General features: G+C 47.4%; 3 protein-coding genes across 9 annotated transcripts in view; 1 reads left to right on the forward strand and 2 right to left on the reverse strand.

Annotated features, from left to right (window-relative positions):
* Positions 1–859: 859 nt before the first annotated feature.
* On the reverse strand, positions 860–16,187 carry pds5b (PDS5 cohesin associated factor B). The gene is made up of 35 exons (XM_058086062.2): positions 16,029–16,187; positions 11,567–11,694; positions 11,295–11,498; positions 11,123–11,209; positions 10,948–11,045; positions 10,727–10,853; positions 10,274–10,354; positions 10,062–10,202; positions 9,406–9,521; positions 9,201–9,295; positions 8,853–8,998; positions 8,599–8,750; positions 8,388–8,501; positions 8,126–8,207; positions 7,997–8,045; positions 7,159–7,298; positions 6,946–7,061; positions 6,748–6,853; positions 6,468–6,628; positions 6,139–6,262; positions 5,903–6,061; positions 5,494–5,562; positions 5,251–5,387; positions 5,015–5,138; positions 4,730–4,934; positions 4,535–4,649; positions 4,331–4,463; positions 4,120–4,239; positions 3,978–4,040; positions 3,761–3,906; positions 3,600–3,672; positions 2,323–2,729; positions 2,163–2,246; positions 1,395–1,488; positions 860–1,265 (listed from the first exon to the last, which is right to left on the reverse strand). Exons 2-35 carry the CDS (start codon positions 11,672–11,674, stop codon positions 1,233–1,235), a joined length of 4,209 nt encoding a protein of 1,402 aa, XP_057942045.2. The 5' UTR covers positions 11,675–11,694; positions 16,029–16,187; the 3' UTR covers positions 860–1,232.
* On the forward strand, positions 15,612–18,766 carry zar1l (zygote arrest 1-like). Of its 2 annotated transcripts, XM_058086065.2 has the most exons (4): positions 16,892–17,676; positions 18,203–18,295; positions 18,362–18,436; positions 18,500–18,766. In XM_058086065.2, exons 1-4 carry the CDS (start codon positions 17,101–17,103, stop codon positions 18,641–18,643), a joined length of 888 nt encoding a protein of 295 aa, XP_057942048.2. In that variant the 5' UTR covers positions 16,892–17,100; the 3' UTR covers positions 18,644–18,766. The 2 variants fall into 2 exon arrangements, with proteins under 2 accessions (XP_078643904.1, XP_057942048.2); XM_078787778.1 differs by lacking the exon at positions 18,203–18,295 and having other exon boundaries at positions 15,612–17,676; positions 18,320–18,436.
* Positions 18,767–19,247: 481 nt separating this feature from the next.
* fryb (furry homolog b (Drosophila)) overlaps positions 19,248–26,705 on the reverse strand; it is a 29,501-nt gene continuing 22,043 nt past the window's right edge. For 5 of the 6 annotated variants that reach the window (XM_058086051.2, XM_058086050.2, XM_058086055.2 and 2 more), the window contains 19 exons: positions 26,483–26,681; positions 26,330–26,427; positions 26,051–26,221; positions 25,845–25,985; positions 25,581–25,766; positions 25,349–25,513; positions 25,193–25,267; positions 24,921–25,091; positions 24,256–24,450; positions 24,044–24,181; positions 22,778–22,992; positions 22,481–22,685; positions 22,260–22,409; positions 22,100–22,198; positions 21,836–21,919; positions 21,583–21,600; positions 21,321–21,431; positions 21,008–21,243; positions 19,248–20,928 (listed from right to left, as the gene is read on the reverse strand). In XM_058086051.2, the coding sequence (XP_057942034.2) occupies positions 20,670–20,928; positions 21,008–21,243; positions 21,321–21,431; positions 21,583–21,600; positions 21,836–21,919; positions 22,100–22,198; positions 22,260–22,409; positions 22,481–22,685; positions 22,778–22,992; positions 24,044–24,181; positions 24,256–24,450; positions 24,921–25,091; positions 25,193–25,267; positions 25,349–25,513; positions 25,581–25,766; positions 25,845–25,985; positions 26,051–26,221; positions 26,330–26,427; positions 26,483–26,681 (2,916 nt within the window). In that variant the 3' untranslated portion in view covers positions 19,248–20,669. The remainder of the gene's footprint in view (positions 20,929–21,007; positions 21,244–21,320; positions 21,432–21,582; positions 21,601–21,835; positions 21,920–22,099; positions 22,199–22,259; positions 22,410–22,480; positions 22,686–22,777; positions 22,993–24,043; positions 24,182–24,255; positions 24,451–24,920; positions 25,092–25,192; positions 25,268–25,348; positions 25,514–25,580; positions 25,767–25,844; positions 25,986–26,050; positions 26,222–26,329; positions 26,428–26,482; positions 26,682–26,705) is intronic. The other variant, XM_078787776.1, reaches the window with a different exon arrangement.

Raw genomic sequence — 26,705 nt, forward strand, 5'->3', positions numbered from 1 at the left:
GAAAGATGTTTTGGGTGGCTGACGTCAATGCAACCCGGACTTCCTTATATGGACTGCAGATTGCATGTACTCGGTAAACACGTGAGTGGGCGTACGAGAGGAGGGCCGGGGGTCAGAAGTCCATGGAAACACTGCAGGAAGAGGTGCACAATCTGGAAGATCTAGAAAGTTTTCTATGAGGGTTATTGTGTGTAGCTCCTCTTCAGGGCTTCACAATAAAATGAGCATAATAAAAGAACGACATAGCAGCCATCTACTTTAAGTAATCCAGTCTACTTCACAGAATTATGTATCAAAACTATATTAATTAGATTTTTGGATAACAATACAAATAGTCTTAGACTGGATTGTGTACGTAGTCAAGTATATTTAACCACTTGGTGTGCTTTATAAACACAAAAAGGCATCCTATAATTCTTGTGTGGCCCTTGGTGTAACACGTTTGGACACCCCTGATATACTGTATGTATATTACAGTATAGGCCTTATCTTATTTATATCCATGAGGGACACCCTGTACATAAATGTTATCAAATATTGCATCCAATTGAATAACTCATTTTTATTTCTTTGATGTATTCTAAATGAGCACCAATTCAGCAGGTTTTTTGTTTGTTTGAGGGCATGTTAAGCGAGAACAAACCTAAAAAAGGTGATTTGCATCCAGATGAAACTCCATGTGGACAGGCCTGGGATATTTTGTTTGTACATTTTTTAATACACGGTAAAAAAGGTATTAATGTACAGGGCTGTAAACAAAAAGGCAATGTTTAAAATGAGACAACATCACAAAAAAAACAGGTTAATCTCAGGAGGTGGGGGCCGCTTTATGGGAGAACGTTTGTTTGTTTTTTAATAATAATAATAATAATAATAATAACAATAACAACAACAACAACGCCAGCCTCCCCTCCAGTCAGCATCCGACACGACAAAACAGAACATGAAACGCACAAAAAGAGACTATTTACAAGCACACGTTCTCTCCAAACCATGTCTAAGCTAAGGTGGCCAACAACAACACCACGCGACACAATGCGACGAGCCACAGCGCAGCAACACAGGATGTAGTGTGCACGTGGTGGATGCAAGTGTATGTGTGTGTGTGTGAGTGTGTGTGTGTGTGTGAGTGTGTGTAACAGTGGCAGCAACTGGGTATGAAAAGTTGAAAAAGTTCTATGTCCATAATTCATTCCATACGTCACTCCATCGCTCTACATCGCCCCGCTGGCTCATCTTCTTCGCCCGGCAGCTTTCTTACGACCCTGAACCACAAAACAGCTGGTTAGCGCCAGCGTCGAGTCACGTTTACGTTACGTTCACGTTTACATAAATATGTAATGCCGAAACGTGCTCTACGCAAGTATACATAGCAGTATTTTATTTTTGCATACCCTTGGTGTGGGCTCATCGTCCTGCTCTTCTTCCTCTTGCTCCTCTTCTTCCTCAGAGTCGTCTTTAGCGGCTGACTTGGAGCGTCCTCCACGCCTGAAATTAAACACAAGAGTGTTGTGTAAATGCACTGCATGGACATCCGGTCAAGGAAATAATAAGCTCAAGTCACAAAGACATGAACCGTATTTGAAAAATGACCGCTCGTTTGCCAGTGCTCCATAACGACATGGAAATTCCGAGTTAAAAAATCTGAGAAGCACGTTAAATACGCACATCTGCGTAAACAAAACAATAGTGTCATGCTAAATATCTGTATGCATATGTGTCGGAATGTATATATGTCGGAATGGCATGGGTGACTACATCTTCCTTCATCACAAGCACAGTTATTGCAGTTTTTTTTTTACAAGATTTAGTAGCAATATATGCATAGGCTGACATCCCATAAGAAAAGTTAGCCTCTCCTACCAATAAATAAATGTGCTTTTCTATTTGAGACAAGTGCATTTCATTTTTATAGCTTTTTATACCAGACTCTGCTGAATTTCCATTTTCTATATCCTCATATCATGATACATCAGTAACAGTAGAGCCGTGAAATTGGGATATTTTTGCCCCAGGTTATCCTACCAACAGAATCCAAGTACAGACCCGCCGGGACGTTTGACATGAAAACACCACAAACACCAGCAAAGCAAAGAGAAACCGTAATGTGACATGTTCCTGGTCATGCATACAAATGGACCATGTGGACCAAAGTGTCTTACGTCGGCTTCTTGGCGGGCGTCTGAGCTGACTTGGGTGGTCGTCCTCTCCTCTTCTGAGGTGTGGACTCTGATACAGAGTCGGTGCTGCCGAGTAGACAAACACAATGTAAACATGTTGTCAACCTCCTGGGAGGAGGAGAAGTCAAGTATCAATCCTCACCCTTGTGATCGTCGCGGCGTGCGAGCCTGGCGTCCTCCTTTGGTTTTCACCTCCATATTTTCACTGCTCACATCTTCGTCTTCCTCCTCGTCCGCCTCCTCTTCTGGCCTCTCCTCCTCCTCTTCCTCCTCGTCGTCCTCTGGAGGAGGCGCCGCTTTCTTTCGCCCCCTCTTCCCTTTGGCGGGCGTGTCCTGGTTGGCCGTCGTGGACTTTGGGGGCCGCCCCCTGCGTCCCTTTTTGGGTGGGCTGTTTTGCTCGTCCTCCGGTCGGTTGTCTTCGTCCCACTGGTCCTCGGACTCTGCGGTGGTGTTGGCAGCCGCCGCCTTCTTACGGCCGCGTTTGGGCTTGTTGTCCGTGTCGTCACTCGCTGTGATGCCGCGTTTACGTCCTCGGGGCTTTTCGCTCTCCTGCAAGAAAGAAGAGGTGAAGAATATAGCTCAGCTGCTGTCATGCGGTCAAGCTACATGTCATACGTGAATGAATAAATCAATTCATTGCACGATAACTGAGGTGTGCATGCGTGTTCGATTTCCTCCCCTCTCTACCAAAGTGGTCAGAAGCATTTCACCGGCAGACCACACAATGTCATTACAAACACTAACACCCCCCCCCCTAAACTAAACATGATGATATGGCGGCCGGAAACAGCGGTGGAAAAATGCCTCTTGCTAATAGCAGCTAGTTGGGTTAGCTTAGTTTAGCAGAGCATGGTAGTACAACTCAGGCTCTACGAGTGTGTTTTCCCCGTGTTGAGGGAGCATGTAAGAGAGAGTTTTACCATGTAGGTTTTCAGTGAAATAAGGAAGAGAGGTACGTTTATTCTTGCTCCCAGCTTGTATTAACCAATCAATACTCCTTCGAGCGCCATACCCCATGCTGTGTTTTCGGATGTGAGATAGAGTAAACTTGTTGGAGGTCTACCAGGACTTTCCAATAACAACATACTGTAGGTGGGTTCCAAGTGAGAGGGCAGTCGGCCAACCCAGTGTCTTCCACCACTGCTTGTCCAGCGTTTCAGCTGCAATAGCACACCGTGAGCTATGGAACACTCACCATACTCCACCAAGTATTTGTTCTTCAAATCCCATATTAAATTAAAGCTTCATGTGATAAGCCCCTAAGATATTTTTCATGGCACGTGTTGGCAGGTAAGTGGGAGGACGACGCTGCCGAAAAGGGATCGCTACAGGCTGCACAGGTGATCAACAAAAATCCAGAAACTTGTGATGAATGTGCGTACATCCACAGTCCAAATGTGGACTCCAGCCTTGTCCTACCTTGTCTGTGCTGTCTGCTCGCTTCCTGCTGAAGTCTTCGTTTTCACTGTGGTCCATTTCTGTGCTGTCGAGCCTAAATTACAAAAAATAAAAAACACCCAACAATTCAGATCTTGCCGTCACCTGGCGTTTGGTTGCAGGCTCGTGAGCAGCTACTGCACCTGGTCTTGCCACGCTGTGGAGAGCCGGGGTTGGACGAGGAGTCGTCGTTGCTGGCCGTCTCCATGCGGGAAGCTTTGCTCTGGATCTGCTTGCCGGCGGATGCCAGCGGCTTGTTGACGGCACCCAGGACGTTGGCTGACTTGGGCTGCATGGACAGTTTGATCTTACGACGACGACAGACAAGCTGGACTTGATTTGAGGTTTGAGGACACTCACCTTTCCTGGCACAAAGAAGGACTTCATCTCGGGCGGAAGATAATTTTTTGTGTTGCTGAAATTCTGAAACAAAAAACATGTATTTCTTTTTTAACAATATGTGCTAACATCCTAGTAGACTATACTATGTCATGGTGACAACCTTGTCAGGCTTGGTGAAGAAGGTGGAGGGCAGCACGGGGTCTTTGGGGGACTCCAGGCTGTAGGTGGTGCTCTTGGACATGATGATGTGCATGGCGACGTCACACACTGTGTACAGTTTCTGTGGAAGGAAGGCGTGTGTGTGCTTGGTCAGCCGTGTGCAGTCAACGTGTGGACATCACAACGTGTGATGATGGAGGCGTGCAATGTACCTCGTTGGTTTTGGTGTCGCCGGGTGCCTGAGCGTCTTTCGTCTGCTTTATGTTCTCCACCATTTTCCTGATGAAGGCGTGGCTGTTGTTCTCATTCTTGGCCATGATGATCTCCAGGACGAACCAAAGAGCTCTAAGAAGGAGGCGCCATTTAGAACATGTCCAAATATGGTGATGGGGGAGCTTCGGTTCTGCACAACTCACTCTTTGATGTCCTTGAGCTGGTCGATGTCCTGCACTTTGACGTAGTCGGGGTCATGTGCCAGCAGGTGGATGGTGTAGGGCACCACGTACTCCGGCAGCAGTGAGAACAGCTTGTCTGTTTCCAACAACAAACACCCTCATCCTTATTTTTCCATCAATGACATCAGTGTTCATCATCTTGTCGTATTTCCGTACCACTGATGGCGGCGTGCTGCTTGAGGTACTCGCGCCGTATGTTGACATTCTTCACCAAGCACTGTCGCGCATGTGCTCGCCTCTCTTTGACCGGGTCCTTGGCGCACAGAGCGAATACGGCCATGTATTCCAGAGGCAGGCGCAGGCGGCAAAGGCCCCGATGGAGCTTCTGGGAGAAGCACTGACGCACCTGGTAACACTCGTCCTGAAAGACAGAAAACGGCCATGTTGGTGAGCGAGGCAAAGAGGAGGAAGGGAGACGCAGTTTATCAAAATACGACGTACGTTGATGACGAGCGCGCACAGCTGATACTGCTCCAGTGTGATTATTTTATGATAACACGGCTCCTGGGCCAGCTTCAAGAGGGCGCAGGCGGCCGCGAGTCGTAACCTGGACATGTCTGGTTTGCTGGGAAGCAATCACAAATAATTAAAACAGCAGCAGCCTGACTTGTGCACATGCCAAGATCACAAAAGCGTCTGATGAACTCTGAATGATTTATAGTTAAATCAAGATTTACCCCATCCTGCCTTGCTCAGTGAGATCTCCATCACTGTGCAGAATAGCGGTCAACATGCGGAGCGTGGAGTTGCCTGACTTGCTCTGGTTGTTCTTCACTCCTAGCAACCACCTCACCATCAGCTTGATGCCCTGGATCTGCAACACGGAGGAGGATTGATTGCAAATGAATTAAGACAACTTGGTTTACACATCACACCTTTTTTTTTGTTTACAATGTCCACCTTGAAGGACACAAACTCACCTTTGCCATGGTCTCAGGAGAAACTTCGTCATCAGGAACCCAAAGTTTGGTCGTCTTCTTGCCTGGCATCTACCAACACAAAGCAATATTCAAATGTTTGTACATGTTTTTATAATATATTGTTAATATTGTTGACTCATGAAAACAATTGACTAAATCAGTGATTCTCAACTGGTGGATCTTGACCCAAAAGTGGGTCCTGGATGGGCCTTACGTTCTTGTCTGTTGCGTGTGCCATGTTTCTGGGCAACTTTGATAACCTTGAGCGGGAGAGGGAGGAAGTATTTGGTAAAAACATCGTGAGAAATTCGAGAATCTACGCAATTTGGTCAGCGCTTGTCATTAAGGGGTGATGGTGGGTCCTGCAGACAAACCAGTTGAGAACCACTGCCTGAAACGTCATCAGTACCCTGTCGTTCATGAGCAGATCTTTCACTATGAAGTTGGCCACCAGCGACTTGAGAGGAGCAGCAAACTGTTCTGGGGCCAGCTGGGCCAAGTGACCTAAGGTGGTCAGAGGGGTGATGAGCTGCTCCAGATTGGCCGGGTCCAGACCTTTGTGTAGTGGCTACACACGTGTGCAAATATATACACATAAATGAACAGCGATGGGGAGCAACGAAAAGAAACAAAGCAAAGACTGACCTCAAAGATCTGAGCAAAGTGTGTGTCTCTGTTGGTGAACATAGCGTTGATGCAATGGATGGAGTACTTGGCCTGACGAGGGGGGCCACGCTTGGCTTTGGCCTGCAGTACTGGCAGCAAAACACTAGAGGGAGCAAAACAAAGGGGAGAGTTAACGCAGTGGTGACCCACCTCTTCCCATCATGCCAATGGAGGGGAAGCCCGTTCTATTTAAGTACAGCGAGCAGATGCTGACTTCCAAATGTGATTTCAAGATTCCTAATGTACCCAATCTACCTTAAAATTTGAAATGCAAAAAAGCTAACAAAAAAATGAATCGCGACACGTACGATTTGATGTGAGGGAAACTCTCCTCCATCTTGCTCCCCGTGTTCTTGAAGATCTGCAGGGCAGCCTCGGCCACCTTCTCGTCATCCATCTTCAAGCAGCCCAGCAGAGACTCAAATGTCTCGGCAGAGTGGAAGGACACCGGGTGTGTGAAGGACAACACCTGAGTGGAATGACAACACAGGGGCTTCAGCCTCAGTACTTTATATTAGATTTATATGAACCGTTTATGGGTTTTACGTTAAGTAGTAGTATGTCAATGAAAGACAAGCGGAGCTTTACCTTCAGCAGTTCCAGTCCGGCCCTGATGGCACTGTCCGTTGGAACGCCCTCCTCGTCGTCGTCAGCTGTTCCTTCAATGGATTTGTTCACCTGTTTTATCAGAGCACTGGCAGAAGACCACAGACAAAGAGAAGGCTCAGTCACAGGCAGAAGATACTGAAGAGTTGCAGTGGTCTCATATGCAAACATGGACACTACCTGATGGACTCGGTGTCGATGTGTACAGGAGCGATTCTCTCCAGTAGGAACTTGACCATCTCCAAGAAGGGATTGCTGGGCTGTTTGGGGCTGCCAAGCTTTTTAGTGATGTCTCGCTGCATGGCAGGTTACAAAAACACAATCAACACTGAAACCAGTGCCAACGTGTCATAATGACCAACAGGGTTGGAGTGTGAATGGAGCCCTACTCACCACGCAAACCTCCGCCTGCTTACAGGAGCATGAGGGGCTGACCAAAGTCTCCAGCTGGTCTCTGATTCTCTCATCATCCTCCAGGACCTGAGCCAACTTCTTGACAAAGTCCTGGGCCTTCCCTGGGTCTGGAAGGTTCCCTGAGACAGACACACACACACACAGAATGTGAGGTTTACTGCCATACTATTTAACTCTTATGAAGTCGCGACTTAGTATCTGCTATGCAGGTGTAGCATGACATGGCATCTTGGTATTATTATGCTGGTTTCAACATGCGACTTCAAACTGCATCATTAAAGTCTTTGAAGTTCTCATGACACCAAAAGAGGTTACTGTTAATCTTATTTTTGTTGTGAAAAATAAAGAGAAAGCAATATTTCCTGTTTCAGATGTGTGCTCAAATGTTGAAATATTTGCAGTTTTTGCGCTTTTCATCACTGAAACCAGTCAGGAAGGAAGGAGTGCAGAGAATTGTCCCACACGAAAATGTCCAATGACTCTATTGGATTGTTAAGGTGTAGTTTTGGTTGAATTTCTGTCATTTGTCATATTTTTATATGCTATTCCGGCTTTTTGTGTCAACGCCCATTGCTGGAACACCCGCCAGAAGCATTCCGTAAGATTGAAATGCCTGCTGTAGGCTTACACCAGCTCTGTGTGGCACTGCTCCATCTGCGTTCATGTTCTAACTTTTCTGGGGTGCCGCAGACGTCACAGATGCCGGAATAGCCATATGCGTGAACTCTGAACCCCTCTCGTGAGCAGTTTCCGCCGGAGCCAGTGTGAGTGGCACTTTGCGCCAAGAACTGTTTGAATTCCAGAGAAGTTTCCTTACTTGTGATGACCATGACTTTGGCAAAAACGGCCTTGCTGGATGATTCAGACTGTAAACAAGCCAATAAAAGCACATGAAATAAAAGCAGATTAAATCATCAGCCTGTCTTTTTCAAGTCCTGGTGGTGACCTTGGGTTTTTTGACGAGGTCCAGCAGATCTTTGACATGATGCCTCAGCAGATTTTGACACTTCCACATCTCATTGAGAGCTCTGCAAGGAAGAAACAATACACTTTAACCCTTAAACCCATGTAATATATAAAAAAAATATAGTGTTATTGTCAAATTTGAAATGGGATCGGATAAAACCTTAAGTGATTGCCTTGTAGCTACCCAAAATGTTTTGTAGGGGCTAAAAGAGTGAGACAGCTGCAGTGTAAAGAACACTTACTTGACAGCGTTTGTATCCAAGGTGGCATAGAGGTAGTAGAGACACTTCATCCTCTCTGCCGTCTCCAGGTTGTGAGGAACCATATATTGGGCAAACACCCGCTCCACCAGCAGCCTGGGAAACACGCAAAGCAGTCAAGAGGGTGAAAATGTGTCCCTTTCTTACTCCTGGCGACTTACTGGCACTAAGTCAGCTGGAGACATGCACACACCTGTCGTCAATACTGTTCTGGTAGTAGATGTGCAGTAGCTTATCTTTGATCCATGAAATCTGCTTGGACGCCTCACGCCCTCCCTCGCCCTGCAGCGAGTACTTCCTGTAGATGGATGCCAGCCCCATCATGGCCTCCTTACGCACACGCCACTGAAAGAGGCAATGGCGGACACAATCAAAATCGAGACACTTGATATTGTCAGTCAGGAAAGGCTGGTACACTAAAGTCAGTACAATAAACGTCTTTCTTACTCTCTTGTCCAACGTTCGCTCTTTGACAAAATTGAGCAAGGCGTCGTTGACGAGAGACAAGTCCTTCTTGGCGGCGGTGACAATAGAAACAATGACATCGTGGCGAATGGCCTCCTCTGGGTCATGTGACCTGACCCTTAGGTATTCTGGATAGGAGGATGAGAAGAAAGCATGAGTGAACAGAAAATAGTCAAATGTGAATGTGATGTAAATAAGATAAGGTTACACATGAAATATCATTAAGAAGCTTTAATAACATTATAGCACTAGTGCTGTATAGGAAATAAAAGGTCAATTAATGAAATAAAATAACATGAACTTTATATTCTTGGGATAATATACAGGTACCTGTAAGGTCTTTGGCCAGGTCTGGATGATTCATGAGACAGTGGCTAGCAAACTTGACACACTCCAGTCTGATGGGAACGTGGATGTCGTTAAACCTTCAAAAGACAGCAAAGTGTTCACATCAGAAATCACATTTAGACGATGATATTCTCTCTTCCACGGCCCCAATCAGCAGCGCAGTGGCACTGGTGCATGGACTTTCTACCTGCCCAGGTAGCAGTGCCACAGCGGTTTATTCTGCGCCGCCAACTCGGAGTCCTTGGCTCCAAACATCTTAGCCAGCAGCTTGACGACTTGCAGCCTCTCGTCATTATCGTTACTCTGCAGAGAGGAAGGAGAGCGAGAGAGAGAGAGAGCGTCCTTCGCATCAGAATTTTGGCAACATCCCAGTGCTTCAACAAGCTGCACCACCACTGTGATAGAATGGGGGGGGGGTGAGGTTATTGCAGCTATTATTTTTGAGAATAGGACAACAATGTACAGCGCCTTGATGAGTGTTCTTCATCAAGCCAATGCCTTTGAGACACTGCAGACAAAATTAAGCTGACTGTCTGCTTTATCTCTTTAATGGGAATCAGAAAGCTGCAAACACAGCAGGTTACAAAATCAGAATCCACACATAAAAACAAAGGAGCCAACAATTGCTACATTTGGGGTGCACACATGCACACGGTTGCAGATAAGCACGTGCACACGTAGCATGTCTGACTGCATTGTGATTGCTCCTCAGCATGATATTTTTCTCACACCACCATAAAATAGTAAAGTGGTATGAGAAAAAAAGGTAAGCCTGTATCATTTGTAGCCTGCTCCTTCTGAAACCTGCATGGACGTTTACAAATGTAAAGAAAAGTCTTCTACCTTGAGCTTGAACTCCAGCTGAGGCAGCACGGAGAGCAGCAGGTGACTGTCGATGTTGTAGAGCTCCAGGATAAGGTCGAAGACGTGCTCGGAGAGGTCGCTGACTGACGTCTTCCCCAGCATCAGGACCTGGTTGAAGAACTGAGGACGCAGGTATGGACTGTTAGTAGGCGACACGTGTGTCGTCATCCAGACGCTGAAGAAGCCCTTACGTTGGTGATATAAGGTTCAATCGCCTGAGCGGTCCTCTTCAGCAGAGCTTTGGCCAGGTCGTATGCTTGCTTGTTCAAATTCTACACAGGAATAAACGACAAGGTCAACTTTAGTATGAGGTGAGTGGAAGGAAAAGTCAGTTATTATTTTCCCCATCAGGAGGCTGAATGAATTAACATTTGAAAACAATTACAGTTTGTAAAGAAACTGATCTTTGCTGTGACCTTTAAAAAACAAAAAACAAAATTGACCAGGATATTCAAGACCATAACTTAAACAACATTTTAACAATTTGAGCCCCAGTATGCGGCCCCCGCTGTAAAAAGTGTGGCTGCGTCTGCACTGATGACATTGGAGCTGCAATACCACTATTCACCTGCAGGGAGCTCACTAAATGACAGTGGATGGAACGTACCAAGTGTCATGATGCCTTATTGTGTCTTCCATATTACCTTGTGTGCCGGCACCAAGTTGACCAGGACAGTGTCCAGCAGCTCCTGGGAAACGGTGTCCCCCTCGCAGACGATGGAGCTCATCAGGTCCACCATGTGCATGTGCACCTTCTGGTTGTGGCCGTTGCTGTGACAACACAAGTGTGGAACATCAACGATGAAGCTGGCCTGTGAGGATTATATAAAAAAAATACAAATAAAAAAAGTCCAATTTGACTTACTTGATGACCTGGAAGAGGGTTCTATAAAGTTGGGTGAAGATCTCGTTGCTGTCTTCAAGCTCGAAGCAGATGTTGTAGGACTTTACCCAGGCAATGTTCTGAACAGAGACAAACATTTATTGTGGGCACATTTTCCGAGCATATCAAACGCCAACTATGATTAGAGATAACTCACCTCTAGCAGGTAGAAGTATCTGTTGAACTGTGCGCTTTTTGTGTCCTCCAGACCTTTGAGCTGTCTGGTGATAAACATGAAAATATCCTGCAGAGGAGACAGACACACATGATACCAACACTGACTCTGGTCTTCAGGTGATCTTCAGGTACAAAATGTCAGATGAGGGAACCTTGAGCTTATCGGGGGAGGTGTACGGCGCTTCTGGAGCGTAAATCCGGAATATGTCGGCCAGGCAGCACGCCACCAGCAGGCGCACGTCTTTGTCGGGATGCTTTAGGAAGAAGTCTGAGGCCAGGTGGAGAGCCAGGTTCAGGTAGAGCTCCTTCTCCTCCTCTGAGTCCTGGTCCATGTCCATGAAGGTCTTCACCACCATCTGACACGATGATAGATCAGTCAGTAAAAACAGGAGACACGAGGAGACGCAACGACTGCAGGACTCACCTTGAGCCTGCGGACCATTTCCTCCTTGGAGATCTTGTCCGCGATCTCCTTGATCCCCGGGGGGTAGGTGACCTTCCCGTCCGTGGCTCGAGCTTTAGAGTGAGCCATCCTCTGTAGCTCTTCACTACCTGGACGAAGACCATGTGAGTAGAGATTTAAAACAGGAAGCAAAGCAGTGAAGGAGCTCCGCGTGTACAGACATCTGTACGACAGATATTCTAGTGTTTACAGTACGTTGTGCTGTTTATGTTCCATTATATTGTGCTATTCAAGTCATTCACTTGTTTTGGCTCATTGCAAATGTCAGCACATAATGGCGCTTCAATAAAAACAACTTTGCAGAAGCGCTGTTTTCTCGCTCGGATGGTTTGTTTGGATATGTCTGCACTAAAGTTAGCCGTCAGTGCACACACAAACACAAACAGGAGGCAACGTGGCAGACCGTTTGTGTGCTGTGTGTGCACACCATCCGATGTCAGAGATACTGGAGCCTAGGACCCTTTCCAGGAAAGCTCAGTGGGCACACAAACAACACAAAGTTGAATACAAAAAGTTGGAATCAAACATAAATAGTGACAAAGTGTGTGTGACATGTTGATAGTGCAGAGTGACACCGTTTAGTCAAATTCGGCTTATTTGAAAGCACACTGTTAAATATAAACACCATACGACTGTGCGAGGGTTACGGGAATTCTAAGATGCTACAAATATACTGTACATTTTTCAAATCTGATATGACAATGATGATGTCGAAACGACTTGTTTTGATGCCTATGTGACATGCATCATGAAAGGTAGGTGGTTGTGCAGAGTGTAGATTTAGATTTAGACACCACTCAAATGATTGGAACGCGACCAGAGAGATCAGGTATGTAACAACTATTGTTGCTTCTAAGATTAGGCTATGTAAATACCGATATACACCAAGCACTGAACAACGTTTAGACTGAGTAGTATTTTCATGCTATTCCTCTTTGATTCAAAGGTTAACAACCTAACCCCGACAAGCTAGTGTATATAACCTCAAGAAAATCTACTGGAGTAGAGAGTCCTCTACCTTCTCAGCATTTTCAAGTGGTATACATACAGTGCCTGATCAAGGTTGTCACTTATCCGAGCTACAGGAACAATAAATAAGTCTTTTTTTTGATTTGATTTTCCTTTGAAAACATCAGAACATAAAGTCAGGATGTCTTGGTAAGAAAAGTTAATATTGTGCATGACTCCCATCAGTTTGGAGGACTCCATGCATACATCATAATTAATTGATAAAATCTTCTAGAATGGCAGATAAAGCAGCCTTGCATGACTCACAGATTTCATCTTCCAAGCCTCCCCTCCATTTAACCCCAAACATGCTCAATAATGTTGATGTCTGGTGTCAGCTGGCCAATGCTGGAGAATCTTCACCTTCTTCACTATAAGGACCATTGGTGTGAAGGCTGAAGTGTTCTCCTGCTTAAGAATGACCAGTTCAGTTTGAGATGGGGGGAGTTGGTGTTTGTTATAACATCCTGGTATGATTAAGCAGTCCGCCATGAAAATACTTCCCCACATGGTCGTTCCTTCTCGTCACGATGACATTGCGTATACATTATTTCACTTTGCACAGGATTTGGCGTTTAACAGTAAATTCTGTCCAGAATGCAGGTAACACGGAAATGTTATTATTTTATCTGTCGTGAGATCATTTAAACCTGCAATAAATGCCTGGCGATCATGTCTGGTCCTTGCCTCGACAAACAATTGCTGACACCCAGTGGCCAATGTAGAATACTGCATTCACAATTACAATGCTTCTTCTGCCTTCTATTTGTATTTAACATAATTTAGCCATATTTATGCTTGAAAATTATTAATTTAAGCCAAGAACAATTACAATTAGTTGGATGTGTTTATAGCTTTTTGTCTATGTTCCCTGCCATTGGCTGGTGACCAGTCCAGGGTGGGATAGGCTCCAGTATACCCTCACTAACTAATAGGCTGTATTCAACCACAAAACAGCAATTATTTATGAATTGCTTTGTGGGGAAACGATCCCAGAGAGTTGCAATGTAAATTCTGAGCAAGAAAATCATCATTCAGGATTTTTGCAGAATAGTGCAACACTAACGGATACACTGCCCCAGCTGCGACTGAGCGGTTGAACAAACGAGTGTATTGGTATCCCTGAATTTTCTGCATCGGCGTGTGGTGTATCTCGGCTGCAAGGAGCAGAAATACAAGGACTCTCCATCCTTGACACAAACACTGGCTGGCTTTTGACAAGAGAGAAATGAAGAGAGAAGCAGCAGCTGCTCATGACGTGTGCACTAAAAAGACAGTTTAAAAAGGCTCGAGTGCTGTTATTTAATAATTAAGCCGCCACCACATTACATGTGCAGTATTGACATCCATTCATCCATTTTTATTTGAGTATATTTGTTGTATTTTGTAGAAAGGTATACTATTATAGACAGAACAAATGTTACCGTCAATAGCTTCAAAATTTTCCTCTTTAGATATGCCTTGAGTTCTATTTTTACCATTTGTGCTGCCCCCCCCTCCAGCCCGCACTTTGAATGAAGAAAGGTTTCCTACTGGAAACTGTTAGCACATTAATTTTAACGCTTAAGCATCCATGCTCTAACTGCTTACTGAAGTTGTCAGTGTTGTAGTTGCCAGTTGGTACTACAACTTAGTCCACTAGTACTACAGCAACAACTACTGCAGGGAAGCGATGCACATGTGCACAAAACACTAAAGTCATACGCACTGGCGTGTGTTTAGAGAAGTAAACATACCTCGGTTTGTACTCTATGTGGCGCGTTTGTGGCAATTTCAAGATTTGTGTCCAACCAGAGTGAACATTTAAGCAAGCAGTTTATGGGCAACTTGCTGTGACATCTGTTCCGAGGAGCGTGTGGCTGAATGTTGACGTTGATTTGCGCATATTTTAAAAATAACTTTGGGATGACAACTGGGAGTACCTTTGCCCAGGTCTTGCCAAACGTGCCTTTCCGTGACGTATAGGTCGGATATATGCGACGTAACCATTCAGACTGCCGTAGCATCGGACATGCAAACCAGGCATGGGTCGCTTTTGATAAAAACTGAATTGTACCGTTCACACTGACATGAAAAATCCGGTACAGGCCACACTGCAGTGTGAACGTTGCCTGTACCTACCAGCAACTCGGCACAGCTTCCCTCGGCTTGAGCCCGTTGGAAGAAGAGTAACGTCGCCCACTGATTCAGCTTTTATTTTGTGATAACGTTCCTTGTGGAAACTGTACCTTGTTCAAGACAGGAGCTTGGCCTAGTATTTAAACTAAGGTACAAGTGGACATAGTGTGTGCGGGACATTGTCCATATTTTCAGACTTGAACGCGGGGCCATGCCGCATTTCGCCTGTGCGCCATAGTTTGGTCACCCATGCATTAGACACTTAAGAGGCTTCCAAAGACTTTAAACCAGTTTAACTTCACAACCCTTGGACTGACGTTGACAGAACCGAAACCAGGTATTGCTTACACGTTTTCTGGTGTCTTAGTCTCAATTAATGGAACGGTTGTTAAGAAAGAAGTTTGTTGACATGGTTTTCCTCCACTTTTGTATTCTTCCGTTTTCGAGGTCCTCCGTACTTGCTCATCCATTCATTTGACTGCAGATGTTTACATTATGGAGTTACGGTTGGTCACATGTGCACAAGACATTCATACGTCCTTGTTCAGTGAATGAATAAACAGCTAAACGTTACTCTAGCATGAATAAAACAGAGTGGTATGTTTATTTAAGTAGCTCATAATAACCACAGTGAAAAAGCGGATCGTTGGTAGCTTCAAAACAGCCGCCATTAAGTTGAACGTTTTCCCTCGTAAAATGAGCCAACAAAATCAATTTATTATTACAGCACATTAGAAATAATGTGTTTGGTATGCTGCTCGTTGCAATTGTGTAGTAGCAGAGAATATGATTGATGTTGACGGTAGCTAATCCGGGTAGCAGTAGTCGCTAGCTAGCTGCTAGCTTGCTAGCCATTAGGCGGCTAAGTACAGCTCAGGGCTGCCGAGGAGCTAATGCTGCTAGCCGAGTGATGACAGGGCGGACGGCGAGGAACAAAACACCCCGCTGGATGACCGTTACATTGCCTTAAAGAGTACCGACCGCGGTCATTTAAACACCCTGAGGTCCAGTGAGCACATGCTACCGGGGACACAGTGTGGCGTCGCCCGCTACTACGTGACGAGTAAGCGTTTAGCCCCGAGGAGGGACCAGGTCAGCCAGCGAGGAGGATCGGACACCGCAACCGAGCAAGGCGGGCTGCGTATCGCCTTAAGCAGGGCAAGACGGCTGGCTCCTTCGCGAGCATAACCCCCCATCCTCCCTCCACAGCCGCTCACAAATACTTCTTAGCCGCGGTGCCTGCATGTTTTGCTGCACCGCGATTCAAATATACTCGCCAATGTGTGCATTTATTTACCTGTTTGTGATGAATTGTGATGAACAGTGTCCTCTCTGCAGCGCTTGTCCCCTCCTGCCTCCAAAATGGCGCCAATACGCGAACGTTGACGGCAGTACAGAGCCCCCTAGAGGCGCTCAGAGGAAAGTAGCCGGCACATTGTGGAACGTTCAAAGACGGAAACTGTTTGCGTGATGCTGTTCATTCCGGAACAATACCAACTGCTCTGTCACCGATGGGTGGAAATAATGCACGAATTGAATCTTAAAAGCCGTGCTGAAAGTATAAATTAACATGAATTTACTGGTTTGCGTCAAATAAGTTGGTAAAATAGTGATCTCGTTTAGGACAAAGAAATACCAACATGTAGAACTACAGAACGTGAAATAAATTACGTATGTCGTATTTCATTTGTATATATGCTATATATATTTTTATGACAGACAGATTATTTTTACTTGACATTTCGGAGTTTGTGAGCGCTCCTTTGGCAGATGAAGCTACATATTCCGATATTCCCTGAACGCAACGGCGAACGTGTTTTGAATGAGCTCAGGTTTGTACATGTTATGAAAACAGAATAATGGTGCAATAATATAAATTCCCTGTAAGCTACGCGTGTAGGGCTGTACAATATAAATATTCTATTCGCATCCAGAAAATGAAAGCTGATGTCATCTGCTTTCTTTGTCTACGTCTCTGGCAAACACAGCCTATAGGGGGCGCTCCAACACAGGCTTTTATAGCTGGTACCCTCTGCACTGCAGGCAATAAAAGAAGACATCTAAACATACATAATATGAATAATACTTAAAATATGACAGAGTGTCGGGGTGGCAATTACTACAGTCAAATATAATTTTGTAGTACAAAGGCAATACGTTAAAATAGTTAACTTTCCAGAAAACATTATATTCAAGAATTGCAAACATGTATGTAAATAACCTAGGTCATGTGTGGTAAAGCGTATAAAGGACGCCCCTGTTACCAATCAGGTAATTAGAGGTGCAACACTGCAAGAACCTCATCCCAGCCAATTAGGTGAGCTATAAACCAAACAGGGACGAAGCGGCTCAGGTTCCATGGCTCCAGGATGGAGGGCTTCCTGTCCACCTGCCCGCCCTACAATGTGTGCAGCAACCTGGTGTGCCCCCCTCCTCCACCATTGGGCCGAAGAGGTGTCTGGGCCAAGCGAGAGGCCCGCTTCGTGACCCCGCACAGCCTCAACTACCTGGAGCTGTGCAAGGCCCTTCTGGCCCAGGTCAGCACCCCCTCGCCAGCCCCTCTCGGCAGGAGAACCAGTACCAGGGAGTGCGGCGTGCAGGTCAACGCCAAAGTGGACAAAATTGTGCAGTGCTCGCTGGGCCCTAAGACGCTGTTCTGCTGCCTGGGCGAGCATGACCAGACGGGGCTGGCCAAGTACCAAGAAGTGCTCCGGGAGGAGGGGAAGGCACCATGCACACCGCCGGCACAGGTGAGCAACCTACGCTTCACCAGGCCTGTGTCCATCTACTCCCCGGTGTTCGAGCACAGGTTGCCTGCAAAGCACAGCGATGAGGGGGAGCAGGAACACTACGACGATGACGAGGATGACGAGGAGGGGCGTCAGGACACTGAGGAGGATCACAAGGCTGCTGTCCATGGATCCTACAGGGGCCCCAACTTTCAGGTTCAAATTAAAAGTACTTCAAATGGGTGTCTAAAGTGTGGCCCGGGGCCTGTAATTGGCATGTTGCTTTTTTTTTAAAGCTGAATTGGAAGATTTTTGAGTTGACTTTATGTACTAAATAATGTTGATTATTGCACTTGTGCTTTAGGTTGGCCACAATAAAAGGTTGGGATGCTCAGTCTATGTCCAGTGGAACTTTTGCTTAGTGTTATTTTTGCCTTAAGAAATGTAAAATCCAATCCTGTTCCAGAAAGCCAAAAATGCTAAAACCAAACATCACATTGTAAGTGGACACTTTACACAAACAGGCCAGAAACGATGGCTTACTGAAAACTGGTGGGGATGCTAACAGAGGTTCCACTGTATGTGAGCTTTCACATTTTGGAGTGGTCTTTTGTTGTTGGCTTTTTTTTTTTTTTTACATAAGAGGTCAGCTCATGGAGCAAAAACAAGTGTTGGTACTTTTTGAGTGTAGGTAGGTGACTTTGTGGTGAATGAACTGGTCAATATGCCTAAATCTATGTAGTTCCTGGAGCAGAGGTATGGCTTCTTCCACTGCAAGAAGTGTAACATCCGGTGGGAGAGTGCTTATGTTTGGTGCATCTCAGGAACCAATAAGGTAACGCTTCTTCCATTTTTGAAGTACCTTCCCACGTGGGCGCTGAAGTCCCGTGCACCTCTGCAGGTGTACTACAAGCAGCTCTGCCGGAAGTGTCAGGTGGGCTTCAACCCCTACAGAGTGGAGTCCATCATCTGCAAGGTACCTGCGCCTGTCGATGGCAATGTGCAAGGTGGTGCCTACTTCCTCTCTCTTCCTCTTTAGGGCTGCTCTCAGACGTGCTGCAGCTGTGACAAGAAGCAGAGACATATCAACATGCGGAGGCCTCACCGCCAGGACCTGTGCTGCCGCTGCAGAGGCATGAAGCTCTCCTGTGACGTCACTTACAGCTTCAAGTACATCGTCTGAATGTGCTTAAAGGGCCGCCATCCACGTGCCAGAGAGACTTCCCTGCATCAATCCTGGTGCTTAAATAGAAAGCTATTTTTGTAGGAAATAAAGTTTGTGAAATAAACATAATTGCATCTCAAATGTGTCACCTTTTATACCAACAAAGCAGCTTATCTACCTCCCACTACACTCGGTGGCCACTAAATTAGGTACACAATCTTCTTAAGACGCTATGTATTTACAAAGTGTTCAGGCTATGTGATGCTACTATCAATATTTACCTGAAGCCGGAATTGTAAATATTTTAGTTTGTGGATGACATGCTTTTCAGCTACTGCAACGCTCCTGCAGATTGCACCAAACGGGAAAGAAATCCAAAATAAGAGCACAACCGGGAAACTATGAGAACCAAAACTAAAGTTAGCAGTCATGTGGAACTTGATGTCTTATGTCTGGTAAGGACACTTGAGTATATTTACTCTTTCTATAGCTCATTGCATGTTGCAGTATTTGTCCTGTTTTGTGTTTGAGAAAATCAATCTTGCAAAAGATATCAAAATGGCCCCTCACATCCTTTCACTTTGTACACGCCTGGGGTTGATATCAATGAGGCATGAAAAGGTTTTGCCTAAAGTTTTACTCTGACACCAACTTGGACAGAACTCAAAACAATGTCACAAAGGCTGTAAAAGTATTTACAAGGTGGAAAAAAACTTACACGTTTCATCTAAAAAGCTTTTTAAAAATGTGCAATTTCTTGTTTTGGCATGCACACACACACACACACACACACACACATTCTTTCCACACAGAAAAAAACCTAAACATACCCGCATGAGCTTGAAACTACTTCAGCACCTCATCCAAACATCATCTTTCAGATAAAATGATTTCATAATAAATATTTGCAACACTCCCTACAGGACACTGAGGATGCATGCAGGTCACAGGTCACATGGCGTGATAAAAGTGAGGGTGAGAGGCGATCAGTAGTTTTTGTTTTATGAGTGCTGAATGTCAGCATTTCCCTTCACATACACACAATTTGCTACAGTGGTTGTGTGTCAACAGACAAACATGCACCGCCCTAGTGGCAGCTGGGGGCGTGACTGGGGGGGGGGGACACCAGAAGGTGCTACAACAGAGACGACAAGAGAGTTCTCACGACCACCCACGCCCTCAAGGACAACACAAGGAACAACTTGTGCGCTTGCTTTTCTTGTCTTTCAGTCGGGTCGAGCGTTCCGGCGAGTCACACATTGCACAAAGGACGTCCTGTCATGGCGGACGTAATAAGTTAAGTCCAGCATTCGTCTCTCACAGTAAGGTAACACTTTCTCCTTTAGGTCCATTAGTGCAATCGGATGAGCAGTAGTTGATTTCAGATCTTCTCAGGTCTGGACGTCTGAGGGTTCAGCATTCAGGAGCCCACCTCCTGTCAGGAGGGGGAGTGCGGCGTGCCCCACCTTGCCCAGGTAGCGAGACAGGGGTGTGGTGGCACCCCCGAGGGAGCAACAGCAGCTCCACGTTGCGACCTCTCTTGAGCTAGTGGGATAGGGAGGGGGCGGGGGCGGAAGGTGTGAGGATGGGACAGGGCTGCGGGTGACGATGCCACCGTGGTGCGAGGGTGAGTGGGGGACGTACGGGAGGTGTGAGCCCCGATGGGTGGAGGGCGGCTTTTGGGAAAAAGTGAGCAGATTTGGTTCTGACGCTACAGTTGGCAGCGTGTCACTTTTGTCACCGTGTGAACGTGTCAACGGCGAGCTGCGTGGTGGACGTCCTCTGCAGGGATGGTGCACTGTCACAGCATCAAAATGGCACCTTGATGATGAGAACAGCTCAGGTGGGGCGGGGAAATCAGACAACGATGAAGGAAGAGGAAGGTCTAGAAAGGGATTGGGCAGGAGGCGGGAATAAGGCGGGGCAGGAGACAAGATGGAGGAGGTCGCGGCCAAGTGTGAGGAGCCTTGGAGTGAATCGTCTGCAGAGGCAGGGGTGGAGTCAGCAAGGGCGGTGAGGTCGGGGGGCTCCTGGGGTGCTGCTGTCAGAGGCTGGTCCCGGAGGCGCTGGAGTCGGGGAGGTAGGTGGTGACGACACGGTAGCCCTGAGCGCGGCGAATCATGTCGCGGATCTCCCCGTTGAGCTCCAGCAGCTTGGAGCAGATCAGGCTGAGGTCCTGGCGGGACCCCACCAGAGCAATGGTGCCAGTCTGGCCTAGCGTCTGGTGGCGGAAGTAGACATTGAGCAGCGTATGGACTTCGTTCTCTGAGCCGCCGCCAAACACGCCGTGGGGCCACCGCTGCCTGAAATTGACACGAAAGACAATTTGGAATCGGCGTTCTTCAACAGTTCATTGAAACTGAGAAGATTCTGGTCACTCACCTGCACTCTTGAATGTAGCGGACAGCTTTGGTGAACTCGTGGTTCTTGAGGCACTCCAGTACGGCCTTCACCGCCGCCTCTGAGGACGGGAAGCTGGGAACGACCATGGCGGCGAGCTGGGCGGCGTGGGCATGAGTGTGGGCCAGGTGTTTGTGCTCCAGGTCACTGGCCACCGCCGCCTCCGCCGCCTGCAAGCTGCTCCTCAAGTCGGTCAGCTCCCGAGACATGTTGAGTAGCTACGACGCAAGCAATGCAATACATAAATGAACTTTCTCTTGTGGCGTGCTGGTGAATGCCACACGACGAGGCTGACCTCGGGTACAGAGCTGATGGCGTGAACCTGGCCAATGAGGGAGCAGTAGGACTGGAAGAGGAGGAGCAGCTGGAAGTGCAGCTTGTAGAGCCTCTGACATAGCTCCAGTTGCTGTCACACAGTGAGAAAGAGGGTCAGTCAGGAGCCACGGCCACCGTGACATAACGGCACATTGAACACACAACCTGAAAAAGCGACATCACGTTTGCATGCACAATTAAGCAGTGTATTTGACCAGCAGAGAACTTGGAGGAGAACTTACTGCAAGAGACTCCATTTGCTAGACAGCGAGAGAGCGTGTTAGGGCGCCAGAGCGAGGTGAGAGGAAGAGAACAGCGTCAGTCAAACACATGCGTACTGCAGACGGCAGCGCCTCAAGCTAGCATCAAATTAGTCCAACTTGGTTTGAAGACCCAACATAAGCTCTTAAAGTCATTCAATCAAGCCAAGACTGCAAACCACAAGAGCTGCTACAGGAAACAGGAATAGGAAGTGGATGTGTTAACGGAAGCTACCTTCTCCTCGGAGTCTCCAGGCTGGCAGGTGACCACGCTGTCGCCCGGGCACCTGGGAAACGTGTCCCTACAGTTCCGCAGCCACTGAGGATACATGACAAGAAACACTGACGATGAGAGCGTATCATAGGTCCTTGTTACGTCAACATCATCATAGCGTGAAACCCCAACAGCAACATAACATTTGATCAAATGACACAATGGTGTTCCTATTTATCAGTATTACAACTTTAGCATGAATGCTTGTCTCTGTGATTGCGTTACCGTGACAGCCGCCTCCTCTCGAGTATTGTAGGTGTCCAGATATTCTTGCAGTTCCAGCGCACTGAACTTCATCTTCTCCAAGAGGCCGTAAGACATGATCTGAAAGGACAGGTGGCGTCAGATCGGGTCCGAGTGTCCTTCGTAAGTCTACAGAACTCACAGTGTCGGCGTCAATGTAGATGGTGGGGCAGTCTGAGCATGTGGTGAGCATCTGTGAGGACCTGAGGAACTTGGAGCCGATGCCCCTGAGGCCCTCCCCGAGGTAGGAGGCCACATCAGTTGTCAGGGTGCAGAATTTACCCTGGATGTTCTGGAAAAGGCAAACAAGCGTTAATGGGACTATAAAGTTCAGTGCACTGAGGAGGGAGAGGGGAAATTTACCCTGAAGAGGGACGAGAAGACTTGGAAGGTGTAGACGGCACAGGAGCCATCAGAGTCCGTCACCAGCTGGTTGATATGACACCGCCACGCCTCCTCAGCGTCGTCACACACTGCTGGCTGGAAAGCTGCCAAGATGGCAGAGAAAAATGGAGACGGTGGCGGTGGGAAGCCGAGATCCTCCAGATCATCAACATCATCACGTAAACTGTCACCATGGCAACGAGAAAGAACAAGCGTTATTAGAACAAGTTCATTACCCCAAATGTGAGCACGTACTTTTCTCTGAGGCATCTTCACCTGGGCAGACTGTTTGGGTCTAGAAAGTCCAGCGGAGGCTGGCAGTAGTCGCGGTCTAGCCTGTGCTCCAGATGGGGCGTCCGACCCTGAGACTGCCCCGGCAACTCCAGAGTGAAGCTCTCGCCGCAGTCCGAGCCAGGAGGGAGCTCATTGGCGCTCAGTGACAGCTCATCGTCCTGAGCCTGCGTGTCGTCGTCATCTCCACAGGCCCTCGCCTGTGCAGCATACAAGCAGGGTGAATTTTCCTGCACATACGTGTACTGTATCATTACACTACAGTGGCGTGAAAAAGTGCTTGCCTCCTTCTTGATTTCTTTTTTTTTGTTAAATGTTTCAGATTATCCGACACATTTAAATATTAGTCAATGACAACACAACTGAACACAAATGCCTTTTTTTTAAAAGACTCACTCCACCATAAGAAAGACCTTGGGCAAGAACAGCCTGCTTGGCAGAGGTTCAAGACCAAAACCACTGCTGAACAAAAAGACCGTTGAGGCTAGTCTCAATTCTGATCTTGATGATCCCCAATACCTTTGGGAAAATACCCTTTGGTCTGAAGTTGAACTTGTGTGTGTCCCATTACATCTGGCGTAAAAGTAACGCTGCATTTTAGAAAAAGAACATTATACCTACAGTAAAATATGGTGGTGGTAGTGTGATGGTCTGGGGTTGTTTTGCTGCTTCAGGACCTGGAAGACTTGCTGGGATAAATGGAACCATGAATTCTGCTGTCTACCAAAAAATCCTGAAGGAGAATGTCCGACCATCTGTTAGTGACCTGAAGCTGAAACCAACTCGGGTTCTGCAGCAGGACAATGATCCAAAACACACCAGCAAGTCCACCTCTGAATGGCTGAAGAAAAACCAAATGAAGACTTTGGAGTGGCCTAGTCAAAGTCCTGACCTGAATCCTATTGAGATGCTGTGGCATGACCTTCAAAAGGTGCTTCAATGTGGCTGAATGACAACAATTCTGCAAAGATGAGTGGGACAAAATTCCTCCACAGCGCTGGAAGAGACTCATTGCAAGTTATCACAAACGCTTGATTGCAGTTGTTGCTGCTGAGGGTGGCCCAATCAGTTATTAGCTTTAGGGGGCAATCACTTTTTCACACAGGGCCATGTAGGTCTGGATTGTTTTTCCCATAAAAATAAAAAGGTTCATTTAAAAACTGCATTTTGTGTGGCAATCATGCAAAAAATAAGCAATCAGGGGGCAAACACTATACATACAGAATTCTATAAAATGGTCTTATTTCTCACATGGAGGCCACTGAGGTGGTCGTGCAGCCCCCCTTGACCTGGAGTGGTGGCACTAAAAGATTGAGGGTCAGCAGATGTGTCATAAGACGTAGACAGAGAGTCAGTGTGGTTGGTCTCATCTGACGGAGACGGATTTGTCTGGAAGATGAAAACAAATTGATCGAGAACCGTGTCCCACTACTTTGGCGTCTTATCGTGTGAGTCGTACACACCAACTGTGAGTGTGACAGGCTCTGGCTGGTGGAAGATTCCTCTTCCTCAGAGGACTCCTCTGAGTCGTGTGGATCTTCGTGTCCCAGACTCGGTGTGCTGCCTGAATGCTGGCTTTCCTCCAGCAGGTCGCCCAGCTCGGTGCTGTCCAGGGATCTTCGGCGCACGCCCCAGTTAAAGCTGTCCATGGTCTCACCCTGGACGGAACACACACAAAGACAGCGGCCGGAGGGGTGGGGAGGGTAGGGGGGACGTTGATGGCAGTGAATCTTAAGATCAAGGTAATGGAATTTGTCACATTAATGAGCGCCGGATGAAAAGCGGTTATTTATGGCGGAACACCACGTCCAACAGGCGGTTTGCATTCATTCTTTTCACTCACAAGGACTTAAGAGTCCTCTGTTCATGATGGCAACATGGCGCATATAGTCAAAGGAGCCAGCAACACCACCACAGCGCTGAGAGAAGCTCATGTAGATGCTGAATGTGAGAGAACTTACCTGTAGCTCCTGGGCAGCACGGGGAAGAGAGAGAGACACATAGTTAGAGAGAGAGAGAGAGCTCCACCACAGACAGAGACATCTCTAATGCATTCAAAAACAGACAAATTGATGTGAGAACCTCCATCACTACTAGGAGTGGTAAAGCTCAACAATCCCGTCCTCACCTCTCCATCCTCCAGCTCCACATCCAGGAAGTCAAAGTCTCGGAAAACCCGGAACTGCTGCTCACTTGCGGTGTCGTCCAGAGTGTCCTCTCTGGTTCCGCCCTCCTCCGATGACACACCACTCTCACGCACCTCCATCATGTCCAGATCGCCGCAGGATGAGAAGATCACCTGAAGGCAGGAAGGATAAAAACAATGAAAAGCATTAACCCGGAACATCATGTCCTCACTGAGCAGTGTATTGTTCAGTCCACAAGAGGGAGGCAGCTTACAGACGGGTTCTTCGTAAGTCCAACTTCCTGTCCGCATAGGGACAGAACATTCACCAGCTTCTCTCTGGTCCGCTTCTACAAGGATGACAATATGACAGCATGATGTATCAGTGACAAGCGACATGCTAACGGCCTGGCGTTAGCATGCAGCACTACCTGGGAGGACTGCGGGCGCCTCCAGCTGACAGGAACCAAGATAGTGTTGGAGTTGGATCCAGATGAGGTGGATGAGGTGCTGCGTGTGACGGCCATGGCTCGGGCCTTCCCCTCTCGAATGCCCGAACCCTGGAGACCGTCGAACCGCCGCCCGATCACTGGGGTCTGTTTAATAGGAATGACGATGTGGGTCTGCTGTGTGGGTGACTCCAAGGGGGTGTTCTTCCCTCACCTCAGAGATGTCAAAGGTGAAGTCCAGGGTTTTTCCAGGTAGAGCCTTCGCTGAGCCGTCCCACACTCTGCTGACCTCCAAGTTGGAAAGATCACCCTGGGCGTGGCAGTACGCCGGATGCACCAGGCTAGCTGAGCGCGACACCACCAGCTTCAAGATGTTCAAGGCGTCCTTCCAGTGGACCGTCTGTGGAGTCACATGACAACCACAGATTTCAATACACACCAAATCCTCTGATACACGCACTCGCTGTGAGAGGCTCACCTGGACAAACTTCTCAATGGTTTTTGTGACGTCGGCATTGAACTGCTTCACCTGCACGGCGCTCAGGTCCATATGGCTGAGCAGGCAGTAGATAATCTGGAGGAGAGACTGCTGCATGCTGGGAAGCCCTTTATCCAGCAGCTGGGGGAGACGCACAACATGTGCGTTATTAATGAATTTATTCACGAACCAGGGAGCATCCGTACCTCCGCCATGTAGGTGACCATGTTGAGTGTGATGTCAGAGAAAGCCTCGTGAAGGTAGCGGCAAACCACGCTGACCCATGAGAAGGGGTCTCGAGTATAGGAGCGTGTTTTATAGAGGGTCATCACGTGGGCCAAGTGGGACAGCTTGGTGTTCTTCTCGACCAAACACACCTGAAAGGAAGAGTGCATGAGTTATAGGAGGACCTCATTTATCCTGTACGTTTAGTCCGAAGACTGTAGACTGAAGGCCAAAACATGGAGATGAAGAGTGGACATCACCTGCGCGATCCGCTCTGCACTCTCCTTACAGAACTGTGTAGGGTGTCCAAAGTGCTGCACCAGGTGGGGCAGCAGACACAGCACATTGAGCGGGAAACCTGCAGGCGAGATGGGGTTAGCGCCGTCATCAATGGTCACATGACGTGGGCCTACCTAGAGACTGAGAGCTGTCCACCACAGGCACGCGGGACACCGGCGTGAGCTGGCAGAAGAGCTGCAGGGTGAGGTCTGATGTCGACTGGGAAGTGAAGCCCTTCAGCAAAAGCTGCTGGATGCCAGAGAAGCCGCTCCACCTGAGCTGAGCTTGGAGCTTCTCCAGGCGCTCGCGGTTCTCTGCTCGGTCCAAAGGTACCTGCGCATGTTGCATTCATTAGCA

This window comes from Doryrhamphus excisus, linkage group LG21, assembly GCF_037039965.1.
Source record: "Doryrhamphus excisus strain RoL-2023G ecotype Guam linkage group LG21, RoL_Dexc_Guam_v1.1, whole genome shotgun sequence".
NCBI classification, from domain to species: domain Eukaryota; kingdom Metazoa; phylum Chordata; class Actinopteri; order Syngnathiformes; family Syngnathidae; genus Doryrhamphus; species Doryrhamphus excisus.